Source organism: Myotis myotis, unplaced genomic scaffold (genome assembly GCF_014108235.1).
Source record: "Myotis myotis isolate mMyoMyo1 unplaced genomic scaffold, mMyoMyo1.p scaffold_m19_p_9, whole genome shotgun sequence".
Lineage (NCBI taxonomy): Eukaryota > Metazoa > Chordata > Mammalia > Chiroptera > Vespertilionidae > Myotis > Myotis myotis.
The window spans coordinates 27,806,627-27,834,525 of NW_023416401.1; the positions used below are offsets into that span (position 1 = coordinate 27,806,627).

Consider the following 27,899-nt stretch of genomic DNA (forward strand, 5'->3'; position numbering starts at 1 on the left):
CCTCTGTGGGGGTATCGCCACCTGAGCTGGCTCTGGGCTCAAAGGTAAGAGAACCAGTCTTGGGTGCCACTGGCTCATTAGAGAAAACTGTTTAATGGTTTAGGAATGTGTACACTCTGGCTCTGTTAAGTTTCCATAAAGGCAACTTTTCCATGTTTTTAAAAATAGATGTGACATAAAGATGTATATATTTATAAACAGGTAATGTAAAATTCCAATGTAAATGGCATCCTTGGGCTGGCAAAGGCACTCCCCGCCCCACAGTCCAGAGCAGTGGGGCTCAGAGTGTCCCTAAGACCCCCCGCCGCCCCCCCTCCCACCCCGCCCAGCAGCCCTCCTGGGGAAGAGTAACTGGATTCAATGTGAATTAGGAGTTTCCTCCAGCTCCGCGTCTGCTGGGACTTGTGCCTTTGGGGTCAGTCCCCACCCCTACCCCCACCCCCACCCCCGAGGACAGGGGACCACCTCTGGCTTAAGAGTCAGGATCACACGTGTCTCCTGCCCACCCCAGTCCTCCTCCCAGACTCTTATCAGCTTCCCTCGTCCTCCCTCAGCCCATGTCACATCTGCCTCACCTAGACCACACTGCCCTCTCCAGGCCTGGCTGCCAGGACAATTCCCCGACGTCCTTCCCTCTCCCACACCCGGGCCCTCTCCCCACCTACTCCTGTGCTTAGATAATTTATAAACAAAGAGCGAGCCCTGGCTGGCGTGGCTCAGTTGGTTGGAGCGTCATCCCATGCACAGGAAGGTTGCAGGTTCGATTCCCTCTACAAGTAAAATAAATACACTAATAAAATAAATAGAGATTAAACTGTTCCTTTGCCCCAGAGGCTGCTGGGAAAGAAGACAGAAACAAGTCTTATTTGCTGTTTCAGATACTTCCCTCATTTTCTCTTACTCCATCTGACACAGGATAAGGCCCAGAGAGAGAGCGGCCCCAGCCTGACGGGCATGCAGAGCAGGGACCCCGCGGCAAGCAGTCAATGCCTCACCCGCAGCCAGGCCCTGAGCGCTAGCGTCTGTGTCTGAGGTTGAGGGCATCTCTCGGAGCATCAGAAAATGGCTTCAGCCCAGGGAGTGGGTGGAGGAACCTCACAGGCCAAGGGTAGGGAAGAACTCATTCTTGCAGGAGAGAACGATGAACAAGAGATTAGCTTGGGGTGGGGCAAGTTCTGCGGGGCATCCAGCTGGGTCATTTGTGGGATTATAAATGACATGAATAAAAGGGCAGGGTAAGTGGAGGGGGGGCCGGAAAGGTAAGTGGAGTGGGGGCAGGATGCTCCTGGGGGACAGGCAGGTGCTGGAACGAAGCCAGGGTGGAGCTGTGAAGGCCTTGGGCTTCTGGGTCCGTGTGGACAGCACTCCAAGTACCTGAGGACACCCTGAAAGGTGTTGGGGGGGTGGCAGGACCAGGAGTGACCTCTCACAGTGGACACTGATGGCTGCAGGCGGTGGCTGGGGCAGTGGGATGAGAAGCCCAGGACCAAGGTCAGTGAGATGTCCAGGTGAGAGGATGTGATGGCCAGTGTCTCCGACACCTCGGGACTGTGACGCGGAGGAATCAGAGTTGTTTGCTTGGTTTCTGGGTGAACCAAGAGGTGAGCAGTGAGAAGAAGCCTCCCTGGTCCCAGGCTAGGTGGCTCTTCCTTCCCCTTCTAAGCCAAGCCTCTGCAGGGTTTCAGGCCTCCTGCCCTAAGGACGGGGGTTGTGGTGGCTCACGTCCCGAAGTGACAAATGAGCCTGCCACCTGCCAGCTACCCATTCCTGTGCCTACCCGCCAAGGACATCCATCCGCGGGGGCAGAAGGACCTCCCTCTTCCCTGAACCCTGCGGGGCTGGGCACCGTGCTCTCAGCTGGAAGTGGGGCTGCAAGTCAATCATAGGGATGCAGGCCCTTGCCTCTGCCCCAAGACCCCAAAAACAGCAGGTGACATTTTCTAGCTGGGGCCTAAATTCAACGCCCAGCTCTGCCCAAATATTAGCCCCTAGCAGGGGTCATGGGGCTGGAGGACCTTTGTCTTTTAAGGACCTTTGACCTTAAAGGAACCCTCTTCAGGGAACCCCTCGGTGACAGGCACTTTCTACTCGGCAGGTGGAGCCCAGGCAATGGCGAGGCCGGGCAGGCGCCAGCTCCCTACCAGCACCGGGGCCCCATTCACCAGCAAGGCCGCTGAGGACTAAAGCCAGCAGCCTCCTTGCTTGTCAGGTGCAGGCTCTGGGCTGCCTCTCCATGATGCGGCCTCTCAGTTCATCTCCTGAGGCCCCACACTGAGAGGCCAGCGGGGCTGAACTGGGCTGACGGGAGAACTGAGCCGGCTTAGGAAGATCACCTAAGTCCAGACTCTGTGATCCTCTGAGCTACGCCAGACTCTGGTGCTGCTTCGAAGACGCCCAGTGACCTCGGCTCCACCCTGCCTTCTGACCTCAGCATCTGCGCATGTGGAGGCTGCTGGGGGCAGGTGGGCTCAGAGGAGGGGAGGGGCAGGACGGGTGGTGAAATGCCCAGGCCCAGAACTACCAGGCCTCGCCTCTTCGGCTGGGAAATCTAAGCTAGACTGGGAGCAGCGGAGAGCTGGTGCTCTAAACATGACAGGACAGATTTCTCAGACCTGAGCCTCAAGGATGCAAGATTTTACTTTTCCCTTAAATGTCCACATTCCTATCTCATTCCCCAACCCCCAAGCTTCTGAGACCTCAGAACTGAAGAATTAACTGTTTTTGCAACCTGAGTGACAAAACTTTGGGTCCCAAGCCAGCAGACAATCCCTGCTTGGCTGTGGGCCTACACTTTTGTGAATGAAAACAAGAAGCTACATGGAAAACTGGAGAGGTCTTGCTAAGGCAGCAAGTTGGGCCCCATGGTGTCTGTGAGCTCAGAGCTGGCAGTGAAAAAGGTTCCTGCCCTGGAAGGAGTCGGGGCTTCCCTGGGCTGTGCTCAGAAACCACCTATTGGGCTGGTTGCTCTGCTCTCTCAGCTACATATGGAGGCCCTGGAATGACCTGGGAACCAGTCACACCCCTGGGAGGCAGCAACCTGCTGCTACGGCTGCAGCAGACACAGGTGTGAAATGGTCAGAACCAGTTTGTATAGAGCAGGGCAGGCAGGTCCAGGCCCCTCTCCAGCTGTGGTCCACACTGTGAGCTCGGGCCAGTCCTGAAATGTAAGAGCATGAAGGGAACAGCCACTGACCGGCAGGGCGGGCCCCACACCCTGCCCTGTGACCACAGGCTCCTGCAGGAGGAACCCTGCTTCTCCTTTCCTTGGGGGAGCTTTCCCATCAAGCATCCAGGCCATGGGATGAATGATTCCAGGACTTTATCCAGCTGCTCTAGAATCACGGGTGCCCTAGAGGGCCAGCTCTGGAGGGCTGGGCTTGGCAGACCAGAGCGAGGAGAAGGGGAGGCCCCTGCCTGCCTGCCCTGCACCCCAGTCAGCACCCGCAGCCCCAGCTTTCTCCAATGTCCTTGCTATCCAGCTGGATGTGGTCGGTGCTCTTCTCACTGAGCAGAGGACCCCCGTGCCTCATGACCAGCTCTGTGGCCACCCTCACGAAGGCCTCCTCCACGTTGCTCGAGTCCTTGGCAGACGTCTCAATGGCACACAGGATGTCATAGTGCTCCACCAGGCTCTGCGCTTCGGCCAGAGGGACCTCCCGGAGCTCGCCAAGGTCCGACTTGTTCCCTGCGGGGAAAGGCCAGGAGCAGCGTGGTGAGGTCGGCTGGTGCAGGGAAGCCCAATCCCACCTGATGCCCTGTCAGCTCCTAGCTGTGCATGGTGATCTTTAAAACAACAACCAAACTGTTATTTTAAAGCTGCTATTCTATCCTGTAGTCCACCCCACCCTTTGTTTTTAACCTTTGCCAGAGGATTGTATATTTTGACTCTTTCTAAGATATAGCAATAAAATTTAGGTAAAAGAATACCATACTTTAAAGTCAGAAGAAAATCTGGGTAGAAACTCCAGCTTCCTATCACTTAGGTAAGTCACTTCATCTCTGAGCCTCAATTTCCCCATCTGATGCCACCTTCAGCAGAGCAGGGATTAAATGATACAACAAATATGAAAACAACTGGCATCTGGCAGGTACTCCATAAATGTGTAAGTTAAAGAAATCTGGCACTGCTCTTTTTGTGTTTGGTTTTTTTCTGGTAAAATTCCGTTATTATACTTACTATTTATTCTCTCTTATTTTTCTACTACTAAGACTACAGACGACCACTTTACCTGAGAGTACATCACTGGCTCCTCCTACAGGTGTGAGGTGTCTCATTACATCCCAAATCATCTAGTAAACTACTCCTTGACCCAATTTTTAAAAGCATTTTTTAAGTTTCTAAATGGTTGACTTTTATAATGTGATTATAGGGAGGACAAAAAAATAGATAAATGTCTATAAATATCTGAAATTTATTTGGTAACCTTAAATGATGTAGCAATCAATTTCAATATGTGAAACTTATCCTGATTTCAAAAAGAAAAAAAAAAGCACATGTTGTTTATGAGTAATTATAAATCTGAACACAGGTCAGCTATTTGATTTATTCAGGAAATGTCAATATTTTTAGATGTGAAAATGGTACTCTTGTCATGTCTTTTAAAGTGTTTTTATCTTTTGATTCATGCTGGAATATTTACAGATGAAATATTACAGATGTAGTTAGGAATTGCCTGAAAATAATACAAGGGAGGGAGGGGATGAGGTGGAGGTGAAATGTGACATGAGTTACTGAAGCTGGGTGATGGGTCTAAGGTTCGTTACACTATGTTATTTCTGTATTTGTGTAAAATACTCAATAATAAAATGTCTTATTTTAAATGTCCTGGATAAAAGGAATGTGGAAGGCTGGGCAAGGAGAGCTCCATTACTTCCCGGCAGATGAGCTCTGCTAGCCCTTCTCACCCCAGTCCAGGCAGGTGTGTGGGACCAAGCCACCCTTTCCCCAGCTGGAGCAACATCCAGGACCCACCTGTACAACCTCATCTTAGAAAAATCAGTCTGACTGTTGAGGTGAGGACCCAGGGGTCACACAAGTGGTCCAAAGCTTCTTGAGCCCAGTTCTGGGAAGTTTATGAGGAGAAAAAAATGGGAAATGGAGGTATCCGCATCTCTGCAACAGTAGTTCTCAAAGTGGGTTCCCTGAGTCGGCAACAGCTATGTCCCAGATGTCACCTGGGAACTTGTTAGAAATGCACATTCCTGGGCCTCACCCAGGCCTCCTGAACTGAATGCTCTGCAGGTGGTGCCCAGCAGCTGTGCTTTATGGCTTTGGAGGCATGGGAACATTTGAGGAGCCCTAATCTGCTGAATTATGATTAGTACTAAACTACACTCAAATTTCACGTGTGTATGCTCACAGGCTGTTTGAACTGAGAAATCATTTCACTTCTCTGAGCCTCATGCCCATGCCCTGACAAGTAAGGAGTAGTCAGGTTATGGGAATTAAACCCAAAGACACGTGTCAAGACTGAACCAGTGTTGACCACTGTGCAGACACGTGTGCGCCGCAAATCAAACTTTAGCTCCCTTTCTTCCCAAACTCCAGTTTTAAATAAACTTCACAAGTGACGAGCAGAATCAGAATTTCAAGTTCTGGCTCCATTCCTGCCTGGATAAGCTCAGGCCCGCTCTGGGCTCTGGCTTTCCTTTGTTTAAAAGGAGAGAGAAGCCCTAGCCGGTTTGGCTCAGTGGATAGAGTGTTGGCCTGCAGACCAAAGAGTCCCGGGTTCAATTCCGGTTAAGGGCACATGCCTTGGTTGCAGGCTCCTCCCCGGCCTGGGCCCTGGTTGGGGCACATGCAGGAGGCAACCAATCCATGTGTTTCTTTCACATCAATGTTTTGCTCTGTCTTTCCCTCTCTCTAAAAGATCAATGGAAAAATATCCTCAGGTAAGGATTAAAAAAAGAGAGAGCCCAGCCAGTGTGGCTCAATGGTTGAGCATCGACCTATGAACCAGGAAGTCATGGTTCAATTCCAGTCAGGGCACATGCCAGGTTGCAGGTTCAAGCCCTCATAGGGGGGTGTGCAGAAGGCAACTGATCAATGATTCTTTCTCATCATTGATGTTTCTATCTCTCCCTCTCCCTTCCTCTCTGAAATCAATTAAAAAAAAATTTTTTTTAAAAGGAGAAACTGAGACAGGATCTGTGGTCCCAAGGAACCCTGCCAGCCCTGACTTCATCCCTCCCAGCTCACCGATCAGCAGCTGCACAATGTTGGAGCCAGCATACTTCCTCACGTCCTCGATCCAATGAGGCACTGACAGAAAGGAGCTCCTCTTGGTGATGTCGTAAGCAAGAATGGCCCCATTAGCACTGCGGTAGTAGCTCTGGGTGATGGTGCGGAATCGCTCCTGGCCGGCAGTGTCCCAGATCTGCAGCTAAAGACATAGGAAGCCTCCCATGAACCGGATGACATGGCCGGGACAGGGAGGGCAACCCCACACACCCATGCCGAAAGCACTGGTTCCAACTGGCAGGCCACCAGCCCAAACCCTGACTGGAATCACACAGAAGGTCTAGAAGGTGGAGAGAGAGAGAGAGAGAGAGAGAGAGAGAGAGAGAGAGAGAGAGAGAGAGAGAAGCCCTTCTGAGCCCTTAGAAAGCAACTCAGTGGCCCTGCGCTGTGTAAGGCTCCCCCACAACTAGGGTTCTCTATCTGCCTCAGAAATACCCAGGAATATACTCCCTACTTGGTGGTAAGGGAGGCCTGGGCTGTGTCAATGAGGGCCTAGGGGAAGCAGCGGGCAGAGCCCTTCCTGGGGCCTTTACCATCAACTGACCCATCTTGACCAAACGCAAAAAGCTTGGCATCTTTTCCTGCCCATGTCTTCACTTAACAACACTCATTAGCGCCCAATACCCAGCCCTCCTGGACACTGGCCAGCAGGAGAGGTACCTGTGTGTGGCAGGAGCTTCTCTAGCTTTCTATAGAGGCAGCAGTCTGGCAAGACAGACACAAGATAGAGCAGGGCAGACCTGGCCCTACACTGTGCCCAGATGAGGAGGCCTCCCACTCTAGGTGGAGACCACCACCAGTTCTAGGACTGGGAGAGATAGTGCGGACAGGCATCAGAGCAGGCAGGTACCAGGCTCTCAGGAGCTCAGGGATTGCTTTCTCCACTCCAGAAATCACAGGTTCTTGGGGCTCTCTGAGGATGAACACAAGCCTTTGGTCCACACTGGGCTGCAGGTCCATCCACGCTCCTTTGCTGGCACAAGTACTGTCAGTGCCTCTCTATCTAGTTCTCAAGGTATCAGAGGCCCTCTAGTCTGTCCGGAGTGGGACAGACCTCAGGGGTCTCAGACAGTTCCTGGGGGCAGGGATAATGCCCCTCTCGGTATGGAGGACAACCTTTTCCCTAGGCCCCACCAAGAAAAGTCTGAGAGTTAACCTCTGGGCCACAACATGCCAAATACAATCCTCCAGTCCTGAGGATTCCTATTTACTCTTCAGCTCTAAGAGGCTACAGGGAAACCAGGCTCCATACCCCACGGCTTATGCTGCCTGCTAGCTCATGCATGGGGCGAAGCAAAAGGCGTAAACATTGACACTACACAAACCTGGGATCCAAATGACCAAGCACTCATCTCCACACCCCAGAGGAGAGCATATAACACTAAAGACAGAGGATAAACATGGAAAAAAGCAACTTGGAGGAAACAGAAATTATGCAAAAGCAAAAACCTCAAAAACAATCATCAAGAGTTTCAGAGATAGAAAAGATCTGTGAAACAACAACAAACACGTTAAGCAGAGGGAGCAGTCAGAAATAAAAAAGAGCTCTTGAAAATTAACTATATAACAAAAATGAGTAATACAACATAAGGGTTGGGAGATAAAAGTTGAAGACATCCCTCCATGGTAAAGGAAAAAATAAATACAAAGAGATGGAAAAGAGAAAAGAAAATTGTAGAAACAGCCTGGGAGGTACAATATGTGATAGTAAAAGGTTCAAAGGGGGTCGGGGGAGGAAGTAAAATCAAAGAAATACTTCAAGAAAATGCCCAGAACTGATTGAAAGGGTCCACTAAGCACACACACAATGAAGGAAAACAGACCCACACAAAACACCTGACTGAGAATTCCAGAATAATAGGGAAGAAAAACTCCCAGAGTAAAAACAGAAAAAGAAAAAACAGGTTTCAAGGTTTCACACAAAAGATTCACATGGTATTAGATACTCAATCAAACAATGCCTAAAATTATGATGGAAAATTATTTCCAATCTAGAATTCTCTACTCAATCAACTATCAGTCAAGTGTGATGGTTTAATAAAGGCATTTTCAGGCGTGTAGGCCTCAAAAAATTTACCTTCCTACCACCCTTTATCAGGAAACTACTGAAGGTTCCTCTACCTAAAGAAACCAATCAAAAATAAGAAAACGGGGGCTTCAGAAAACAGAGAATTCAACTCAAAAGGAAGCAAAGGGAATCGCTAAGTGAGATCCCAAGACAACAGCCAAGCAGGGCGTCTGGATGCTCACCCATCCAGAGCAGGCCCAGCACTCCAGGACAACTTGCAGCCCTGGCAGAGTGACCAACAGCAGACACACCTTCCCTCCACAAACAACCATTGGGCTGAGGAAAACAGGGAGGCTGCCATTTTCAACCCCGTTGTGCTGCCTGATGTAAACAAGCAGCACAAAACTGTAACCCTGCAAGAAGCAAAGCTCATGAAATGTACCTCATGATCACCAAAACTCTCTACCCAGGGGCGGTTTCCTAGCCACAGGACAGTGGATAGAATCCAAGCAGAGCATGGTGGTCCCACTGAGCCAGGGAGGCAAAGATCAGCATCTCTAGATGTGATGGATGGAGCAATGTAGGGGGTGTGAGAGCCCAACAGTCTATGTGGGGGAGTTCCCAGTGAGTCCTCACCTGAGGACTCCATGCACAGGATCAGACTACCAGAATCTTACCAGAGTGGCTCCAACAGAGTTAAGAATAGACCAAACACAGAAATAGAGGTTGAGCAGTGCTAGGGGATGCTGAAGTTCTACCCAGACACATCAAGGTGCCTCTTTAGCACATTGTTAATGACCCAGCTATTAAGCTGAGACATCAGGAAGGCTGTATACTATGAGTGAGAACTATGGCTGGAGGAAGGCCTTCATAAACCTGCCCCAACAAATCCTAAAACCAAGACCCAACGTAAGTCTCAGGTTTGGAGGCTGAGTTCTGTCCGGTTAGAGAGGCAAAACAAACATCCTTGAACACTAACAAAACATAAAAACAAACATACACAGGTTCAAAGTGATCAACCAGTAATTTAATTAACTACTAAGATCCCACATGAGCCAGGGAGGAGCCTACAACCCGGGCATGTGCCCTTGACCAGAATCGAACCTGGGACCCTTCAGTCCGCAAGCTGATGCTCTATCCACTAAGCCAAACCGGCTAGGGCCATATATTTTTCAAAAAACAAAAACAAAACCAAAAAAAAAAAAAAACCACACACAACCAACCCAAATTAAAAATAAGTAGGGAGAGGTAAGAGCCTCTCCACTCCTCTGATGAGTGGCAGAGTCCTCTTTCACTATGACTTCCTATAGTTGCATTGGCAGTTGTGGGCCTCCTCATCCTTCCAGGGCATGGGCGGGCACCTTGCACTTCAGAGCAAAGGCGCCTACCGCACACCCACCATTCATGGGGGCCTGGAGGACTGTGGTGTGTCTATGTCCTCCGTCTGCTTCGTGTTCTCACCCTCCTCTGAGGGCTACAGACGTGGCTATGTGGGCACCTTGGCTGGGTCCGACAGGCTTCTGGTGGGCAACGAGACAGTGACCATGCAGAACCTCAAGACCTCAGCGCCTCACACCTGGAGAAGGTACATGCCCTGGAGGAGGCCAACAGGTGACCTGGAGGTGAAGATCATCACTGGCACCAGAAGCAGGCGCCCGGGGTGCCCATGACTACAGCCACTACTACCAGGCCATTGATGATCTTCGAGACAAGATTCTTGGTGCCACCATTGAGAACTCCAAGATTGTCCTGCAGATTAACAATGCCGTCTGGCTGTGGATGACTTCCAACAAAGTTCAAGGCAGAGCAGGCCCTACGCATGAGCATGGAAGCTGACATCAATAGCCTGTGCAAAGAGCTGGAGGAGCTGATCATGGCAGGAGCAGATCTGGAGATGCAGATTGAAGGCCTGAAGGAAAAGCTGGCCTATCTGAAGAACCATGAGGAAATCAGTGCCCTAAAGGGCCAGGTGGTGACAAGGTCAGTGTGGAGGTGGATTCCACTCCAGCACTGACCTGCTAAGATCCCGAGTGATATGAGAAACCTGGTCATGGTTGAGAAGAACCTGAGAAGAACTGGAAGGATGATGACCTGGTTCACCAGCCAGACTGAGGAGTTGAACCAGAGGTCGCTGGCCACACAGAGTAACTGCCGATTTAGCCCATTAGCAAGATGGCCCTGGCCAGGTAGCTCAGTTGATTAGAGCGTTGTCCAGATACACCAAGGTTGCAGTTCAATCTCTGGTCAGGGCACACACAAGAAGCAACCAATGAATGCATAAATAAGTGAGACAATAAATTGATGTTTCTCTCTCTCTCTCTCTCTCTTTCCCCCACCCCCTTTCTCTTTCTCTTTCTTAAATAAAAGAAAAAAAAAACCGATTAGCAAGACAGAGGTCACCAACTGGTCTGGAGATCAAGCTTCAGTCTCAGCTCAACATGAAAGCCACCCTAATAGGCACGCTGGCTGGAACACAGGCTTGTTTCAGAGCCTAGTGACAGGTCCAGGCGCTATCAGCAGTATCGAAGCCCAGCTGAGTGACATTTGTGCTGGCACTAAGCGTCAGAACCTGGAGTAACAGCAGCTCCTGACATTAAGACACAGCTGGAGCAGGAGATCGTCACCTACCACAGCCTGTGTCAGGGCCAGGAAGCCTATCACCAACCTGCCCGTCACCAAGACGGCCTGAGTCCAGCAGACTCCTGGGCTTCCTGCTTCCAGCAGAGGGATGCTCTGGAAGGGAGGGAGCCTTACCCCAGCTCTTCCTCTGATCTGTCAATAAAATTTTATGGCTCAAGGGAGGAAAAAAAATAAGCAGAGAACCTGAGTAGACACTTCTCCAAAGAGAATGTACAGATGGCCAATAGACATATTAAAAAATGTTCAACATCAGTAATCATCAGAGAAATGCAAATTAAAACAACAATGAGATATCACCTCACACCTGTCAGAAAAACTATTATCAATAAATCAACAAACAAGTGCTGGTGAGGGTGTGGAGAAAAGGTGCACTATTGATGGGAATGCAGAGTGGTGCAGCCACAGTGGAAAGCAGTATAGAGTTACCTCAAAAAATTAAAAATGGAACTGCCTTATGACCCAGCAATTCCACTTCTGGGTATATACCCAAAGAAATCCAAAATATTACTTCTAAAAGATATATGCACCCCTACATTCACTGCAGCATTATTTACAATAGCCAAGATATGGAAGCAACCCAAATGCCCATCAATAGATGAGTGTATAAAGAAGATGTGGAACATATATACAATGGAATATTACTCCATCATAGAAAAAGAATGAAATCTTACCATTTGTGACAACATGATGGATGTAGAGGGAGTTACACTAAGTGAAATAAGTTAGACAGAGAAAAGCAAATACTGTATTATTTCACTTATACGTGGACTCTAAAGAACAAAATAAAACAGAAACAGACTCATAGATACAGAGAACAGAGTGATGGCTGCCAAATGGGAGGGGGGTAAGAAATACAAACTGGTAGTTACAAAACAGTCATAGGGAATGTAAAGTTCAGCATAGGAAATATAGTCAATAATATTTTAATAACTATGTATGGTGCCAGGTGGTAACTTGAATTATCGGGGGAACATTTTGTAAATATATGATTGTCTACTTGCTATGCAGTATACCTGAAACTAATATAAAATAATACTGAATGTCAACTCTAATTGAAAAACAAAACTTAGGGGGAACCAAGATGGCGGCATAGGTAAACACCGGAGTTAGCTGCCTTGAACAACCACTTCAAAAATACAACTAAAAGACGGAACGGACATCACCCAGAACCACAGGAAGGCTGGCTGAGGGGAAATTCTTCAACTAGAAGGAAAGAGAACAGCATACCGAGACTCAGAGGAGGCGCAGTGCGGAAAATACAAAGGTGCGGAGGTGCGCGCGAAGCGGGCTGGCTGCTGAGGGCGCGGTTATCTGTTTCAATCGGGAGGGAGTCCCAGGCTCTGAGCTCCAGTTCTGGGCGAGTCTCTAGGGACCCAGACTCAAACGGGAGAAGCGGAACTGTCTGGCTTCAGTTGGAACTCGAAGGCAGCTTTCTCTCCGAGGTTTGCAGCGGTTGCTGGGACTCTGAGAGGCAGAGCCTCTGGGGACGGGACTGAGAGCAGCCATAACTGCTCGCTGGGCCTGCCCTGTTGATCCCCTGGGACCCGCCCTGCCTAAACCCTGCACAGAGGCATTTGCTGGTTAGCCTCAGGCAAAGACTAGATTAGCACCTCCCCAGAGGACAGAAGTTCTCTCACTGCAGACACAGCTGATTCTCACAGCCAGTTGGCCTGGAGGTCAAATCACCCCCGGTATTACCCACAACAATCAAGGCTTAACTACAACAAGACTGCACACAAAGACCACTAGGGGGTGCACCAAGAAAGCATAAAAAATGCCGAGACAAAGAAACAGGACAGAAATGGAGGATATAGAGCTCAAAACCACAATTTTAAGGTCTCTCAAGAACTGTCTAGAAGCCGCTGATAAACTTAATGAGATCCTCAAGAAATCTAATGAGACCCTCGATGTTGTGATAAAGAACCAACTAGAAATTAAGCATACACTGACTGAAATAAAGAATATTATACAGACTCCCAACAGCAGACCAGAGGAGCGCAAGAATCAAGTCAAAGATTTGAAATGCAAAGAAGCAAAAAACACCCAACTGGAAAAGCAAAATGAAAAAAGAATCCGAAAATACGAAGATAGTGTAAGGAGCCTCTGGGACAGCTTCAAGCGTACCAACATCAGAATTATAGGGGTTCCAGAAGTTGAGAGAGAGCAAGATATTGAAAACCTATTTGAAGAAATAATGACAGAAAACTTCCCCTACCTGGTGAAAGAAATAGACTTACAAGTCCAGGAAGCGCAGAGAACCCCAAACAAAAGGAATCCAAAGAGGACCACACCAAGACACATCATAATTAAAATGCCAAAAGCAAAAGACAAAGAGAGAATCTTAAAAGCAGCAAGAGAAAGAAACCCAGTTACCTACAAGGGAATACCCATACGACTGTCAGCTGATTTCTCAACAGAAACTTTGCAGGCCAGAAGGGAGTGGCAAGAAATATTCAAAGTGATGAATACCAAGAACCTACAGCCAAGATTACCTTATCCAGCAAAGCTATCATTCAGAATTGAAGGTCAGATAAAGAGCTTCACAGATAAGGAAAAGCTAAAGGAGTTCATCACCACCAAACCAGTATTATATGAAATGCTGAAAGGTATCCTTTAAGAAGAGGAAGAAGAAAAAGGTAAAGATACAAATTATGAACAACAAATACACATTTATCAACAAGTGAATCTAAAAATCAAGTGAATAAATAATCTGATGAACAGAATGAACTGGTGATTATAATAGAATCAGGGACATAGAAAGGGAATGGACTGACTATTCTTGGGGGGGAAAGGGGTGTGGGAGATGCGGGAAGAGACTGGACAAAAATCGTGCACCTATGGATGAGGACAGTGGGTGGGGAGTAAGGGTGGAGGGTGGGGTAGGAACTGGGAGGAGGGGAGTTATGGGGGAAAAAAAGAGGAACAAATGTAATAATCTGAACAATAAAGATTTAATAAAAAAAGAAAAATAAAAAGAAAATTTAAATGCCAGTAAAAAAAATTGCCCGGACGGAGTGGCTCAGTTGGTTGAGTGTCACCCTGTGCACCGAAAGGTTGCTGGTTCAATTCCCAGTCAGGGCACATACCTGGGTTTTGGGTTTGATTCCTGATCGAGACATGTGAGAAAGGCAACCAATCGATATTTCTCTCACAATGATGTTTCTCTCTCTCTCTCTCTCTCTCTCTCTCTCCCTCCCTCCCTCGCTCACTCTCTCCCTCCTTTCCTCCCTTCCTCTCTCTAAACATGTCCTTGGGTGAGGATTAAAAATAAATAAGTTAAAAATAAAAAAATGATGCCAAAATGGCCCATATATAGATTTAATAGGCAATACTTTGAAACAGTTATTTTAAATATAATAAAAAAACTAAAGGACAATATGGTCAAAAAATTAGAGCAAATATGATCACAATAAGTGGGTAAATAGGGGATTTCAGCAAAAAATGAAAATAATTTTTAAAGATATTTAAAAGAGACTCCAGGTTCTAGAACTTAGAAGTACAATAAGTGAAATGGAATATTCATTCAATAATGTTAACAGCAGCATGAAAATGCAAAAGAAAAAAAGAACCAGTGAATTTGAAGAAAAATTAAAAGAAATATTCAATCTGAAGAATAAAGGGGAAAAATATAGATTGAAAAAAAAAATGAACAGGGATCTGTGGGACAATATCAAACAGTCTCATATTCACATAACTGCAGTCATAGAAGTAGAAAATATTGAGAATGTAGCAGAACTAATGAATGAAATTGCAAATTTGTTGAAAATACTAACTTAATTATCCAAAAAACTCAGCAAACCCCAAGCAAAAGAAATACAAAATATATAATGGGAAACCATAGCCAAACTGATAAAAAGAAAAGAAAAGAAATTTTTAAACCAGTTGGGAGGAATAAAAAGACATAAAAGAACAACACCAAAAATGACAAGTGACTTCTCATCAGAAATAATGAATACCAGAAGACAATGCTGAGAAGTGTTGAAAAGAAAAAACTCTCAACCAAGGTACATGCCCTTAACCGGAATCGAACCTGGGACCCCCCTTGACCGGAATCGAACCTGGGACACACACACACACACACACACCCCGAGTCCGCAGGCCAGCCAACTCTCCATCCACTGAGCCTAACCAGTTAGGGCACAAAAACATTTTTGCCACCTGGGAGCTGAAACCTAAATGAGGCAGTACTCACGGATCAGATCGTGTCATCTTCTCTCTCTCTCTCTCTCTCTCTCTCTCTCTCTCTCTCTCTCTCTCTTTGAAATTATTGGGGAGACACCGGTTCATAAAACCATACGGGTTTTAAAATAAAATAAAAAATGAATAAATCAGATATGAATAAATAGGAATCTTTGTATGGAAAAAAAAGAAAAAACTCTCAGCACCAAAGTCTATCCAGGAAAAAAGAAAATCTCTCACAAATGAGGGTTAAATAAAGATATTTTCAGATAAATTAAAGAGAACCTTCCTGGGAGACTTGTGTCTGTTTGGCTTTCTCCATGTGTCCAGTACCCAGCACAGTGCCTGGCATGTGGAAGGTGCTCCATAAATATATGGTGGATGGATGAATACTATTTCTGCCCTTACAAGCCTGTTACCCTGCGCTGCCTGCTCTCCATCTAGTAGCTGGGCTCTAGGCCCTAGTTTAGGAAACCACCCCCCTGCCCCCCAGAAGTACTCTCCTGTACTCTCATTTGACAAACAGACAGGGACTTTGTACTGTGAACTGTACCTGCGCCCTCACTCCTTAACTGTCTCACCCCCCACCTGGCACAACTCCAGCTTCTCTCACCTTTCCCTACCAGGCTTTCTCTTTAGGGGAAATTGCCTTGGCTGCTGATATCTGGAGTGAAGTCCAGAAGATTCTGCTGGGCAGAAAGGGTTGAAGTGAGGTCCAGTTAGGATGGAAATGGCTCCCAGAGGGTGTCAGCTCGGAAGACAGGAGCTGCCAGCCTCCCACTCAGCAGGGGACGGTCAGGTGAGTTTCAAATGGGTAGAATGGGTGGGGGTTCCAATACAGCAAGAGTCCTTGTTTCCATCCTTCTCTGGCCCTGGTGGCAACAGGCTCCAGCCCAACAGCTGCTGCCTCAGTCAGGGAAGCACCGTCTCCATGAGGTTTATTTTCTCTTCTAAGTTCCACACCTAACAACTTCCAGTGTACACTGTCCCTCTGAGTCCCCACACCCATGGTGGGGTATTGTCATTTTTGTCATTACCTCCTTTTTCTAGGATAGACTGCATTCATCTTGATCTTTTGGTGAACTCCTACCAAACCTTCAGGACCCCAGTTCAAAAGTCACATGGTCAGTGGAGCTTTCCCTGACACACAGGCCTGGGCCCAACCCTAGCAGAATTCATTCTTTCCACCATGCTCACAAAGCCCTTAATTCTTGACTGTATAACAGCCCACACCATAAAATGTTAGCCATTTAAGTCAAATGTCCCAAACTAAGGTGTCTTTGGGGGCCAGACAGGGAACATAAAATGCACCCTGAGACATGGTACACCGATAGGACAATAGTAGACACTGCAAAACCTCAGTCCTCTCAACCGAGCTGTCTTGCTGCAAGGTTATATCCATACTCAGAATAATGTGCTGACTGAAGTGAAGCCCCAGACTCGAATTCCCAGAACCTTTGACCGGTTTTTTTTGGCCTCATGGTTCAGCTTTTAGACAAATGCAGTGTTCGAGCAACGGATGGCCCCCAGAAGCTCTTACGGTAATTAAGAATCCAGTGTGAGATCATTTCCCAGTCGGATGCTTGAAAATTGGTACTTCTCTTTCCATCCCAGTTGTCAGTAATGTGCAAGAGTTGGTGCCCAGCAGCAACCTACTGCCTCTGTAGTGGGGGCCTTGGCCCATGGCAAGCTCAGTGTGGAGTATACAGAGAAAATAGTGTCCATCAGCAACTACCCTTTTCTGCGGCCTTCCCCTGCGCAAAGCTTACCACAGCCTTTGAAGAACTATGGCGAGTCCTTTGACAGTAGGGCCTTGCTCTGAAACACAGAGACTGGTGACGCTGCATCGCCTGACTCTCCCAACTCACTGCTGGAAGATGACCTTCCTGCACCAAGACTGTGGGGTTAGTGGAAGCCAAGGCTGTACTTTTGCTATTTGTTTACCATATAAACACTATTCTTGCAAACAAACAAAAAGCACACGTGATTAAGTTCCCAAAAACCGTGTCCAGCACTGTCCCGCCGAATGGAAACATAAGAGGATTTTATTTGAAGTCTTTCTCCTGCATGACAAATCAGGCAATGGAAAGTTCCTTGCTTCTTCACAGTAGAAAAGGACTTTGGTAAAATTAGTGCTCAGGGCAAAACTCTAAAAACTGGTCAGAGTGACCCAAATACAAGTTCCTGAGCTATTTTTCATGGTATCTTGGGATATAGTGAGTCAAACCAGGAGGTGGTTTGTGGGCCACTCCTCCAGCCAACACTGTTGTCATTCTCCTGCCTCGGTTCTCCAAGGGAAGAGAAGAGGTTGGCCCAGGCTCACAAACAAGTCACAGCCTGAGACATGAGTGCACCAATAGGGCGATAGTAGACACTACAAAACTCCGGTCTATTAGCGGAATAAAGACAGTCAGGGAGCTGGACAGAGACCAAGTGAAGAGAAAAGTGAGAATGCTGAGCTAGCAATACACGGAGGAATAAACAACGTGAACCTAACACAGCCGACTTCTCTGCAGTCAGCAGTATTGAGCATAAATTCCTCAAGCCCCCTAAACACGGGTTCCTCAAATCCCAGCATGAAGGTTACTTTCCTTGTCCTTTGTCACAATGCAGCTCTCCTTGGTAGAGCCATCTGCAGTCTGAATGAAAGAGAAATCAGGAATCCTGACCTACTCCACCAGTCAGGTGATCAAGGATGGTCATAGTAGCTTCCTAGAGTCTGTGTTTCCTTACCAGTAACTTGGGAATAGCGGCGACCAGCTTCATTTTGCCAGGCCAGTGGGAGCACAGAGTGAAGGTGGGGTTCTACTAGTAACATGCTTTGAGAACCTTCAGGCACTAGTAGTGCTTCACATCTATTGGTCCATTTTATACTCAAAACAGCCCTAAAAGGTAAGTCTAATTACTTTTTAGATGAGGAGTCACAGGAAAGTAATATAAAAAGAGCTCTGTCTCCACAATAAATTTTTTTAAATATATTTTTATTGATTTCAGAGAGGGAGAGGGAGAGGGAGCTAGAAACATCAATGATGAGAGAGAATCACTAATTGGCTGCCTCCTGCACGCCCCACACTGGAGATCAAGCCCGCAACCCGGGCATATGCCCTGACAGGGAATCGAACTGTGACCTCCTGGGTTCATAGGTCGATGCTCAACCAGTGAGCCACACTGGCTGGTCTCCCCAATAAATTTAATTTAAAAAAAGAAGAAGAGCTCTGTGTGACCCCATGCTGTATTCTGTGTGCACAGCAACTCTACAAATCATTTCCAGCCCGACTACAAATTCTGATTTCTTTGGTAAATGGTGTTATGCAGCCCTCACAGCCTCTGCAATAATTCCCTGAAACTCAACTTGCTCCTTTTTTCCAAAACTTCTCATAAACAAGGGCCTGGCTTACAGGGGGCTCAGATGCCATATGTCCCAAAGTGAACTTTGCCTTCCCTCTAACTGTGCCTCCTATGCCCTGCTACTTGAATTAATGGAGAGTGGGCCAAGCCGGCAGGCTCACTCAGACTTGATCCCTTGACTGCCCTAAAATCACTGCCGATTATGCCTCCGGCCCATGTCAAGCCTCAGGAAAAAACGGTGGTTTTCCCAGACAAACGTTACCAGTGTCCTCCCTTAGGACAGTCAACACGCCTTCTAGTATGATCAGAAGGCTGGTCCTGACCCCATCCATAGTCTCACTGCCCCCACACTCCAACTACACTTGACTTGAACACACACACTTCCACTTTCACATCTCCACAGTTAGTACATACGTGATCTTGGTAGCAAAGTCCTTTCTGTCTGTCCCCATTGGGAAACTCTCACTTATCTTTCAGGGCCCAACTCAAACCTCACTACCTCTGTAACCCTGGGACGAGCAGATTGCTGCCTCCTCTGTGCCCCTGCAGCACTCAACACACATCCCTATGACAGCCACGGGATCCTGCTTTCAGGGAACAGTACTAATTTTAAAACTTCAGTCCTGCTGTCACCACAATAAACACATATGTACTTGTCAGGCCATGTCTTCCAAGTCTTGGTTCAGAAATCACAGTCACTACAGAAACAGCATTGACACCACTGCACGCTAGGTATTGGTTTCCACAGATGTTCGCCAACCAGATGTTAGCTCCTAAAGAACAAGAACGGTCTCTTATTTCCCTTTTCTCCTCCTCAGTGCTTATAACAATGCCTAAGAAAGAGTAGATACTTACAGTATGGATAAATAAACCGTGAACTCACTGCCATTTTAACATCTACCTGACATGTAGTGTATTTCTCAAGGTGCTAAAGGCCGTCTGTGACTTGTGGAATCTCTGCCAGTATCCGTTGCAGGGGCCAGGCCCTTCCTTTTTCTTACACAGAAAACCCTATATGGGTAGGTCAAACAAGGATTCTTTTCTTCATTTGACTGATATAGTAAGAGACCAGTGAAGTAACTTGGGCAACCCCACACTTCCTGTCTTCCCATGCCACTGTCTCTCTCAGGTGATTTCCACACCAACATCAGTTCCCATCTACTGATGGTCTGCTATACACCAGGTCCTTAAAGTTAGGGGTTTGCAGGTGAAGCAGGTTAAAAGCAGTGACATCAGGGCCTATCTGGCAAAGCCAAAATTTTAACCTGATGTTGTTGGGTTCTAACACTGGCCCTCTTTCCACTTCACATGCTGCCTCAGGACTTGCAGAAAACTTGAGCGGCAAGGCTTATTTTGCAATGAGGATGGTTGCCACTGGTATCAAGAACAGATTTCTTCAGCCCAGCTGGTATGGCTCAGTGGTTGAATGTCAACCCATGGGGGCTTGGGGAGTAGAGGAGAGGAGAGGCAGCCAGTTGATGTTTGATGTTTCTCTCACATCAATGTTTCTTTCTCCCTTCCTCTCTCTCTCTAAAATATATATATATTTTATAAAAATTAAAATATATATATATATATATATATATACACACACACACACACACACACACACACACACACACACACACAACAGGTTTCTTCAGACAACCAACAAGAACTTCTTTCTTACCTAACAGTCCTTTCGCTATCTCTGATCAAAACTGAAAAAGTCAAACCAATTTTATGTAAATAGGAATAGCACATGAGCAAAGCCAGCCCCTGATTGGAAAGACTATGGATGCAAGCTTTAAAAAGAAGCTGGTTCTTTTTACCTACCCTTACCTTCCTTTTGGAAGTGCCACAAACAACGACTGTAGGGCCAAGGGAAGCTTTAGACTCAAGGCTGAAGGTCCTGAAATCTGGAGACCTGGCCCAGGGGTGTATTTACCTCTGTGAATGAGAGATCCAGCCCCCAAAAGGGGAGAGTGAACCTGATAGAGAGCTAAAGAAATGGTGTCTAATTTTACAAGGTTAACCTCTCTGTGTAAACTTGAGGCCTGCATCCCAAGTAATCTGCAAAAACAAGTTTACATAACAGGCCTTTGTGTTGTCCCAGATAAGAGTTGAGTAGAGGAACATTCAGAATGTTTTAAGGATTTAGAACCAACTGAAATTTTCTAGGGGACAGTGAGGTTGGGGAGGAGTGAGTTGTGGGAGAGGGGCAGGTTAAGAAATAATGTGTCTAAGCATGAGTGGACCTACAGATTATGCTCAGTGAAATAAGTCAGAGAAAGACAAATACCATATGACTTCATTTACATGTGAAATCTAAAGAACAATATAAACAAACAAACAAAATAGAAACAGACTCATAGATACAGAGAATAGACTGGTGGTTGCCAGAAGGGATGGGGTTGGGGGACTGGGTAAAATAGGTGAAGGGATTAAGAAGTATAAATTGGTAGTTACAAAAATAGTCATGGGATGTATAGTACAGCACAGGGAATATAGTCAATAATATTGTAATAACTATGTATGGGGCCAGATAAGTGCTGGAAATATTGCGGGGGACACTTTGTAAACTATATGATTGTCTAACCCAGGGGTGAGCAAACTTTTTGACTCGAGGGCCATAATGGGTTCTTAAACTGGACCGGAGGGCCGGAACAAAAGCATGGATGGAGTGTTTGTGTGAACTAATATAAATTCAAAGTAAACATCATTACATAAAAGGGTACGGTCTTTTTTTTTTTAGTTTTATTCATTTCAAACGGGCCGGATCCGGCCCGTGGGCCGTAGTTTGCCCATGGCTGGACTCTAACCACTGTGCTGTACACCTAAAACTAATTCAAAATAATAATGTAAACTATAATTGAAAAAAAATTTAATTTAAAAATAAAAAATAATTTGTCTAATGTAGGGAGAAAAATAGTAACAACAGCAATAAAATAATTCCTTATATTTGTGATTCCTGGGGGGGGGGGGTTGTTGTTGTTTTTTAATCATCATCCAAGGATATTTTTTCCTTGATTTTATTTTTATTTTTTAAATATATTTTATTGATTTTTTACAGAAAGGGAGGGGGATAGAGAGTTAGAAACATTGATGAGAGAGAAGCATCGATCAGCTGCCTCCTGCACACCCCCCACTGGGGATGTGCCTACAACCAAGGCACATGCCCCTGACAGGAATCGAACCTGGGACCCTTCAGTTCACAGGCCGACGAACGCTTTATCCACTGAGCCAAACCAGTCAGGGCTTTCCTTGATTTTAGAGAGTGGAAGAGAGAGGGAAAAACAGAAATATCGATGTGAGAGATACACATTGATTGGTTGCTTCCTACACGCTCCTCGATCAGGGACTGGCCCGGGGAGGAGCCTGCAACCAAGGTATGTGCCCTTGACCACAATCGAACCCGGAACCCTTCAGTCCACAAGCCAGTGCTCTAGCCACTGAGCCAAACTGGCTAGGACTCCTTGGTTTTATTTACAATACTTTCAAGATAGACAAAAAAATGGGTTAACATTGATTACCTCTTATTAGAGGGCACTGGTTGGCTTGGGAAACAAATGTGGAAAGAGATTTTTTACTGTATGTCCTTTCACATCTTTGAAATTTGGAATTCTGAACCATGTGAATGAATTATCTATTCAAAAATATATACAGAGAATGTTAAACTATTTTAATCATGTCCACAGTTTTCCAACAACCCTAAGAAGTAGGCAGAATGAAGATCATTCATTCCATTTCGTAAATGCCAAGGAACCGGCCGCAGTGTGGTTGGACATACAACCCAGACCTTCAGAATCCTAATCCAGTGTTTTCTTTCAGAGACTCCACAATGTGAAAGATTCACTCTCAGAAGTTCAGTCTGATTAGCTAGAGCAAACGGCATTCACATGAGGTAGGGGACAGGAACCAATCACCCCATACAGAGCCTTGCTAACCAGCACAGCAGGCTATGTGAGCTATCTGGAACTGGCTAGATGTTCTGTTAGCTGAACATCTGTTTACCCTGAAATTCTTTGGGATTTCAATCTTTATAACTGAAAATCTATAAAATGCTCACGTTCACATTCTTTTCTCAAAGTGTGGTGGCCACAACTGCACTTTTACTAGATTCATTAACTTACAAGATCTCAGGATTATCATTATGAACACAAAGGGACTCAGAAGGGTGGATCAAGTGTAAAAAAAAAACATTGGGCTTAGAAGCCAGCTTGACTGGGTTCAAATCCTGGTTTTACCACTGACTTGCATGTGGCCTTGGGCATGTTGGTCACTTCACTTTTGTATTTTGGCCTCAGCTTCCTCAATATAAAAATTATTAACAGACATGTATTGAGCACTGTTGTAGGTGTAGGGATTCACTGATTACACAAGGCACACTGGATCCCTGAGCTTTCAAGAAGCTAAAATTGTACAGGGGGAGACCAACACCAAAATAATTTCAAGTCTTGGTAAGTGCTATGAACTTATCCTTAAACTTATCCCATAATAAAAAAGGAGGGGTAGGAGGCCAGGGAAGGGCTCTCTGAATAGGTGGCATTCTCAGTGGAAACTAAATGATGAAGCGGTGGTCTCAAGCAGAGCCCCTTGGGACAGAGTGTGACAGGCAGGGACAAAAATACAAAAGGCCTGAGGCAAGTATGGTTGAAGAATAGAAAAAGCTAGTGGGGCTGGAGATTTCTGAGTGAGGGGCACAGGGAAATAGATGAAGTCTGTAAGGCAGGCAGTGGCCCATTTCTTCAGGTAAGGAGTTTGAATGTTATTCTGGATCCAATAGGAAGTAACTATAAAAATAAAGGGGTTTAATTATATCTGTGATGTCTCAAACTTTTTATTTTTTAGCAGAACTTTTTAGTCAAATGAAAACAAGTGGGACCTCAATATAAAACTAACTAAAATTAGTATTTTTCTGGCTGTGTGAGAAGTTCGTTAAGGCTCTTCTAAACCTGTGGTCTCTTGACCTTCCCCCTTCACCCCACCATATCCTCAAGCACTGGAGCTTGGAGGAGCTGGAAAACCATTAGGTGATCTATCTTTAAGGTTCCTTAAGCTTAAATCGAGCAAAAGCCAGCATTCCAGGAAAAGGGAGTTTAGGAGATCACACCGGATGCTTGTTGGACCCCGGACAGAACCTGGAAAGGTTCTAAAACTAAATCCCTTCTGTTCACCAAAGGTTCCAGTTAAAATCACATTGATGAAACTATAGAGGCAGAAAACAGATCAGTGTTTGCCAGGACTAGGGTGAAGGGAGACAATAACACAAAAGGATACAAGGGAACTTTCTGGATTGATGGAAGTATTCTAGACCTTGATTGTGGCTGTGGTTACAGGATTGCATATGTTTGTCAAAGTTCACAGAACTATACACCTAAAATTGGGTGTGAAGTTTACTGTATGTAAATTAAACCTCAATAACCCTATGTTTTTCAATTACATTGCTGGAAGACACCTCACAGTCATTTTACAGATGAGAAAACAGTCTCTGAGGGGAAAGATGACTGGTTCCTGATGAGTCAGGAGAGCCCAGAAAGCCTGACTTCAGAGACGGTCCCTCACGCACTACCGCTCAGTTTTAATTCAGAGCCTCTTCAGTGCGCCGGGCTTCAGATTTCTCTGACTGCAAAAGGGGGAGGTAAATAACCGTCAAAGGCTCTCCCACTTCCAACAATCAGATTCTAAGGAGGAGGAGAAAGATCTCAATGCTTTGGAATCAGAAAAACTGGAAGAAAAATTCCAACCTCTGCCACTCAGTAGCTGTGTGCTCTGGTGCAAGTGTGTCCTGTGTTAATAATAAGAGCACATCTGTAAAATAGCTGGCAAACAAACTCTCGAGAAGGGCAATGATTCTACACTGTTGTCCTATTCCCAGTCCCACCTGGCTGCTTCCTAAGAAAAATCTGGAGGTGACCATAAGGAAAAGAAATAATGAACTGCCTGCTCTGCATTGCATAACCTGTACTCTGGTTCACAGTACACCCTGGGCTCCAAAGGGGCACAGGTTGTTATCTTGCCAGGTAAACAGGAACACCCTGCCCCCTCCTTGACCACCTTCAGCACGGGCCACCACAAACACTGGAGGAGGAGCAGGCTTACGGCTTGCAAGAGCACCACTGCTGATTATGCCTATGTTTTAATACTCCACTTTCCCTGTGGCTTCTGGTTACAGGGCACAAACTTGCCCATGGATATATTCCACAGCCCTTTCCTGGCCACCTGCTAGCTCTAAAAGGGGTGGCCCAAATAATGACTCAATGCTGCCTGCCACACCTTGCTTTTTTTTCCCTTCTGTTCCAAGAAGACCAAAAACACACAGAAACCCAAAAGACTATTTAAAACAAAATAAAACAAACAAAAAAAGCCCTCAGCCTAACCGGTGTGGCTCAGTGATTGAGCATCAACCTACAAACCAGGAGGTCACCGTTCCCTGTCAGGGCACATGCCTGGATTGCAGGCTCAATCACCAATAGGGGGCGAGAGGAGACAGCAGACCTCAACATTGATGTTTCTCCCTTTCCCGCTCCCTTCCTCTCTAAAACCAATAAAAATATATTTTTGAAATATATATTTAAAAAAATTAAAAATCTTCAGGCCTGGCCGGTGTGGCTCCATTGGTTGGAGCCTTGGTCCTTGCACACCAAAAGGTTGCCAGTTCAATTCTCAGTCAGGGCACATACCTAGGTTGTGGGTTCAATCCCAGGTCCGGGCACTTAAAGGAAGCAAATCGATGTTTCTCTTTCTCTCCTCTCTCTCTCTCTCCTTCTCTCTCTCTCTCTCTCTCTCTCTCTCTCTCTCTCTCTCTCTTCTTTCTCTCTCTCCTTTCCCCTTTCTAAAAATCAATGAATGTCCTCATGTGAGAATAAAACATAAAAAAATAAAAACCTTCAGGCAGGTAGTTTCTGCTTCCACTGTCTCATCGACTAGATGCACTGTGGCCATGTAAAAGCTATTGGCTTACTTTTTGTCCTTGAAGGGGCAGGAGGGAGGCAACACTGAGAAATTATCCAACTTTTGCAGGAACAAAGAGCTAAGTATCTGGGCCAAAGGCAACCATGAGCAGGCTACAGCAGACCAAGGAGGCAGAGCCCCCAGCATCAGGACTCAACAACTCCAATACCCTGGCTCAACTTCTCAAGAACACAGAGATAACACTTGCCCTGTACTGCCCCTGCCCAGTGCTCTTAAGAGTTGTCCTGGAGCCCCGCAGGTGTGGCTCAGTAGATGAGCGACAACCTATGAACCAGGAGATCACAGTTCAATTCCCCGTCAGGGCACATGCCTGGGTTTCGAGCTCCATCCCCAGTGTGGGGCGTGCTGCTGATAAAAGCTTCTCTCTAATCATTGATGCTTCTATCTCTCCCTCCCTCTCCGAAATCAATACAGCCATAACTGGTTTGGCTCAGTGGATAGAGCGTCGGCCTGCGGACTGAAGGGTCCCAGGTTCGATTCCAGTCAAGGGCATGTACCTTGGTTGCAGGCACATCCCCAGTACGGGGTGTGCAGGAGGCAGCTGATCGATGTTTCAAACTCTCTATCCCTCTCCCTCCCTCTATGTAAAAACTCAATAAAATATATAAAAAATAATAAAAATAAAAATAAATGGAATCAATACAAATATATTTTTTTTAAAAAGAATCAACCAATGAATGCAAAGATAAGTGGAACAACAGCTCGATGTTTCTCTGTCTCTCTCTTTCCCCCTCTCTAAAATTAATAAAGTAAAAGATAATCACAATTGAAAGGAAAAAAAAATAAAAAAGTTGTCCTGGAGATCATGTGAACTCAAAACCGTGACAGAAGGACAAGGATTTCTGTACAGCGAAGTTAAGTTCCTGAGCGAGAAAGAACAATGCTTTGTCCGAGAGGGCTGACACCAGGTTAAGAAATTCTGATTCATAATCACAAATATTATTTATCAAACAACTGCCAAGGCACTGTGGCAACTACATCCTGCTGCTTCTATTCCGAGCCATTGCCAAAGACTGGTCCTCAGCCCTACCTTCCGGTATCTGCGAAATTTTCAGTTTCTATAAACTCCAGCTGGGGGAGGGGACCAGCGCCGGCCGTGGACGAGTAAAGTTCCACCAGCAAGTCCACAAAGAGACCAGAGAGGCGTGGCCAGGCCGGAAATTCTGACCCAAAGTTTGGGCCCTCGGGTCCTAGAGGCAGCTACTTCCTGATCGCTCCGAGCCGCGGGGCGGGTGTCGTTTTCGCGCGGCGTTCGCCACCCGCGGGCCGAACTCGGCTTCCCCCGCGGGGGGACGGGTCGGGCCAGCCCGGAGTCCACCAGGCCCCCCGCCCGGGCACCGAGGCGCTCAGCTGCCTCCCCATGATTCTGGAGCAAAGTAAAGGCTGTGAGTTCGCGAGGGCAGAGTCTCCTCCCCACTCCCCCCAGACACACACAGACTCACACACACAGCCCGAGGCAGGCGCTGTGCGGACGGCACCGGGCTCAGACCCCCAGGCCCAGGCCTGCCCCACGGGAGGAGGGAAAAGGAAAAGCGAAAGGGGTTTGGCAGACGCCTCCGAACTCTCCTGGACGCTAGGTACCGAGGGGACAGAGCAATCCCCGCCCCGCTGAGGGAGACCTGCCGGGGCACTGGCCAACCCCAGTGCACGTCGGAGCCCCGGCTGCGCAGTGGCCCAAGAGGGCCAGGCCCCCGGCCCGGGGACCCCAGGCCGGGCCTCCCACCTTGACCCGCTTGCCCTGGATCTCCAGCGTCTTCATGGTGAAGTCCACGCCGATGGTGCTGCTCTGGCGCTCCGAGAAGGCGCCGGTCTTGAAGCGCTGCACCACGCACGTCTTGCCCACGCTCGCGTCGCCCACCAGCACCAGTTTGAACAGGAAATCGTACTGCTCGTCTGGGTCCCCCGGGCCCGGCCCTGCCATGGCTTCGAGGGAGCCGAGGGCCGGCACTCCGGACGCTGGGGGCGGCCTGGGTTCACGGAAGCCACAGGCGCCCGGCGACGTGGAGCCGCCCCAACACCTGAAGCTGGGGCGCCGCCGAACACCGGCCCCGGTCCGCCCGGGCCGGCCCTCCGCCCCGCCCCGGCCAGCCCGAAGCCCGCCGGCCCCGGCTCCGCCCCAACTCTCCTAATCCGGAATCTGCGAAGCGCGCCGCTGGCCCACGGTTCCGCGCCAGGCCAGTCCGGCCCTCAGGTCGGCCCTCAGCACCGCCCACAGCTCCTCCCCCGCCAGGCTCCGCCCTCAGCACCGCCCACAGCTCCTCCCCTGCCCGGCTTCACCCTCAGCACCGCCCACAGCTCCTCCCCCGCCAGGCTCCGCCCTCAGCACCGCCCACAGCTCCTCCCCTGCCCGGCTTCACCCTCAGCACCGCCCACAGCTCCTCCCCCGCCCGGCTCCGCCCTCAGCACCGCCCACAGCTCCTCCCCTGCCCGGCTTCACCCTCAGCACCGCCCACAGCTCCTCCACTACCAGGCTCCGCCCCCCAGGTCCGCCCTCAGCTCCTCCCCCGCCAGGCCCCGCCTACAGCTCCG

The 27,899-nt window shown here is 47.5% G+C and overlaps 1 protein-coding gene across 2 annotated transcripts; it reads right to left on the minus strand.

Annotated features, from left to right (window-relative positions):
* Window positions 1-2,606: 2,606 nt before the first annotated feature.
* On the minus strand, window positions 2,607-27,536 carry RAB43 (RAB43, member RAS oncogene family). 2 transcript variants are annotated; one of them, XM_036321769.1, is made up of 3 exons: window positions 27,094-27,536; window positions 6,200-6,377; window positions 2,607-3,685 (listed from the first exon to the last, which is right to left on the minus strand). In XM_036321769.1, exons 1-3 carry the CDS (start codon window positions 27,289-27,291, stop codon window positions 3,435-3,437), a joined length of 627 nt encoding a protein of 208 aa, XP_036177662.1. In that variant the 5' UTR covers window positions 27,292-27,536; the 3' UTR covers window positions 2,607-3,434. The 2 variants fall into 2 exon arrangements, with proteins under 2 accessions (XP_036177662.1, XP_036177661.1); XM_036321768.1 differs by having other exon boundaries at window positions 6,200-6,383; window positions 27,094-27,531.
* Window positions 27,537-27,899: the final 363 nt, after the last annotated feature.

What these genes read in the sequence shown, in the direction of transcription:
- RAB43 (XM_036321768.1), bottom strand. Translation starts at nt 27,291, where the DNA reads ATGGCAGGGCCGGGCCCGGGGGACCCAGACGAGCAGTACGATTTCCTG. An exon ending in TCCAGGGCAAGCGGGTCAAG is followed by an intron (nt 6,384 to 27,093) that starts GTGGGAGGCCCG and finishes CTATGTCTTTAG; the next exon opens with CTGCAGATCTGGGACACTGC. An exon ending in CATTGTGCAGCTGCTGATCG is followed by an intron (nt 3,686 to 6,199) that starts GTGAGCTGGGAG and finishes CTTTCCCCGCAG; the next exon opens with GGAACAAGTCGGACCTTGGC.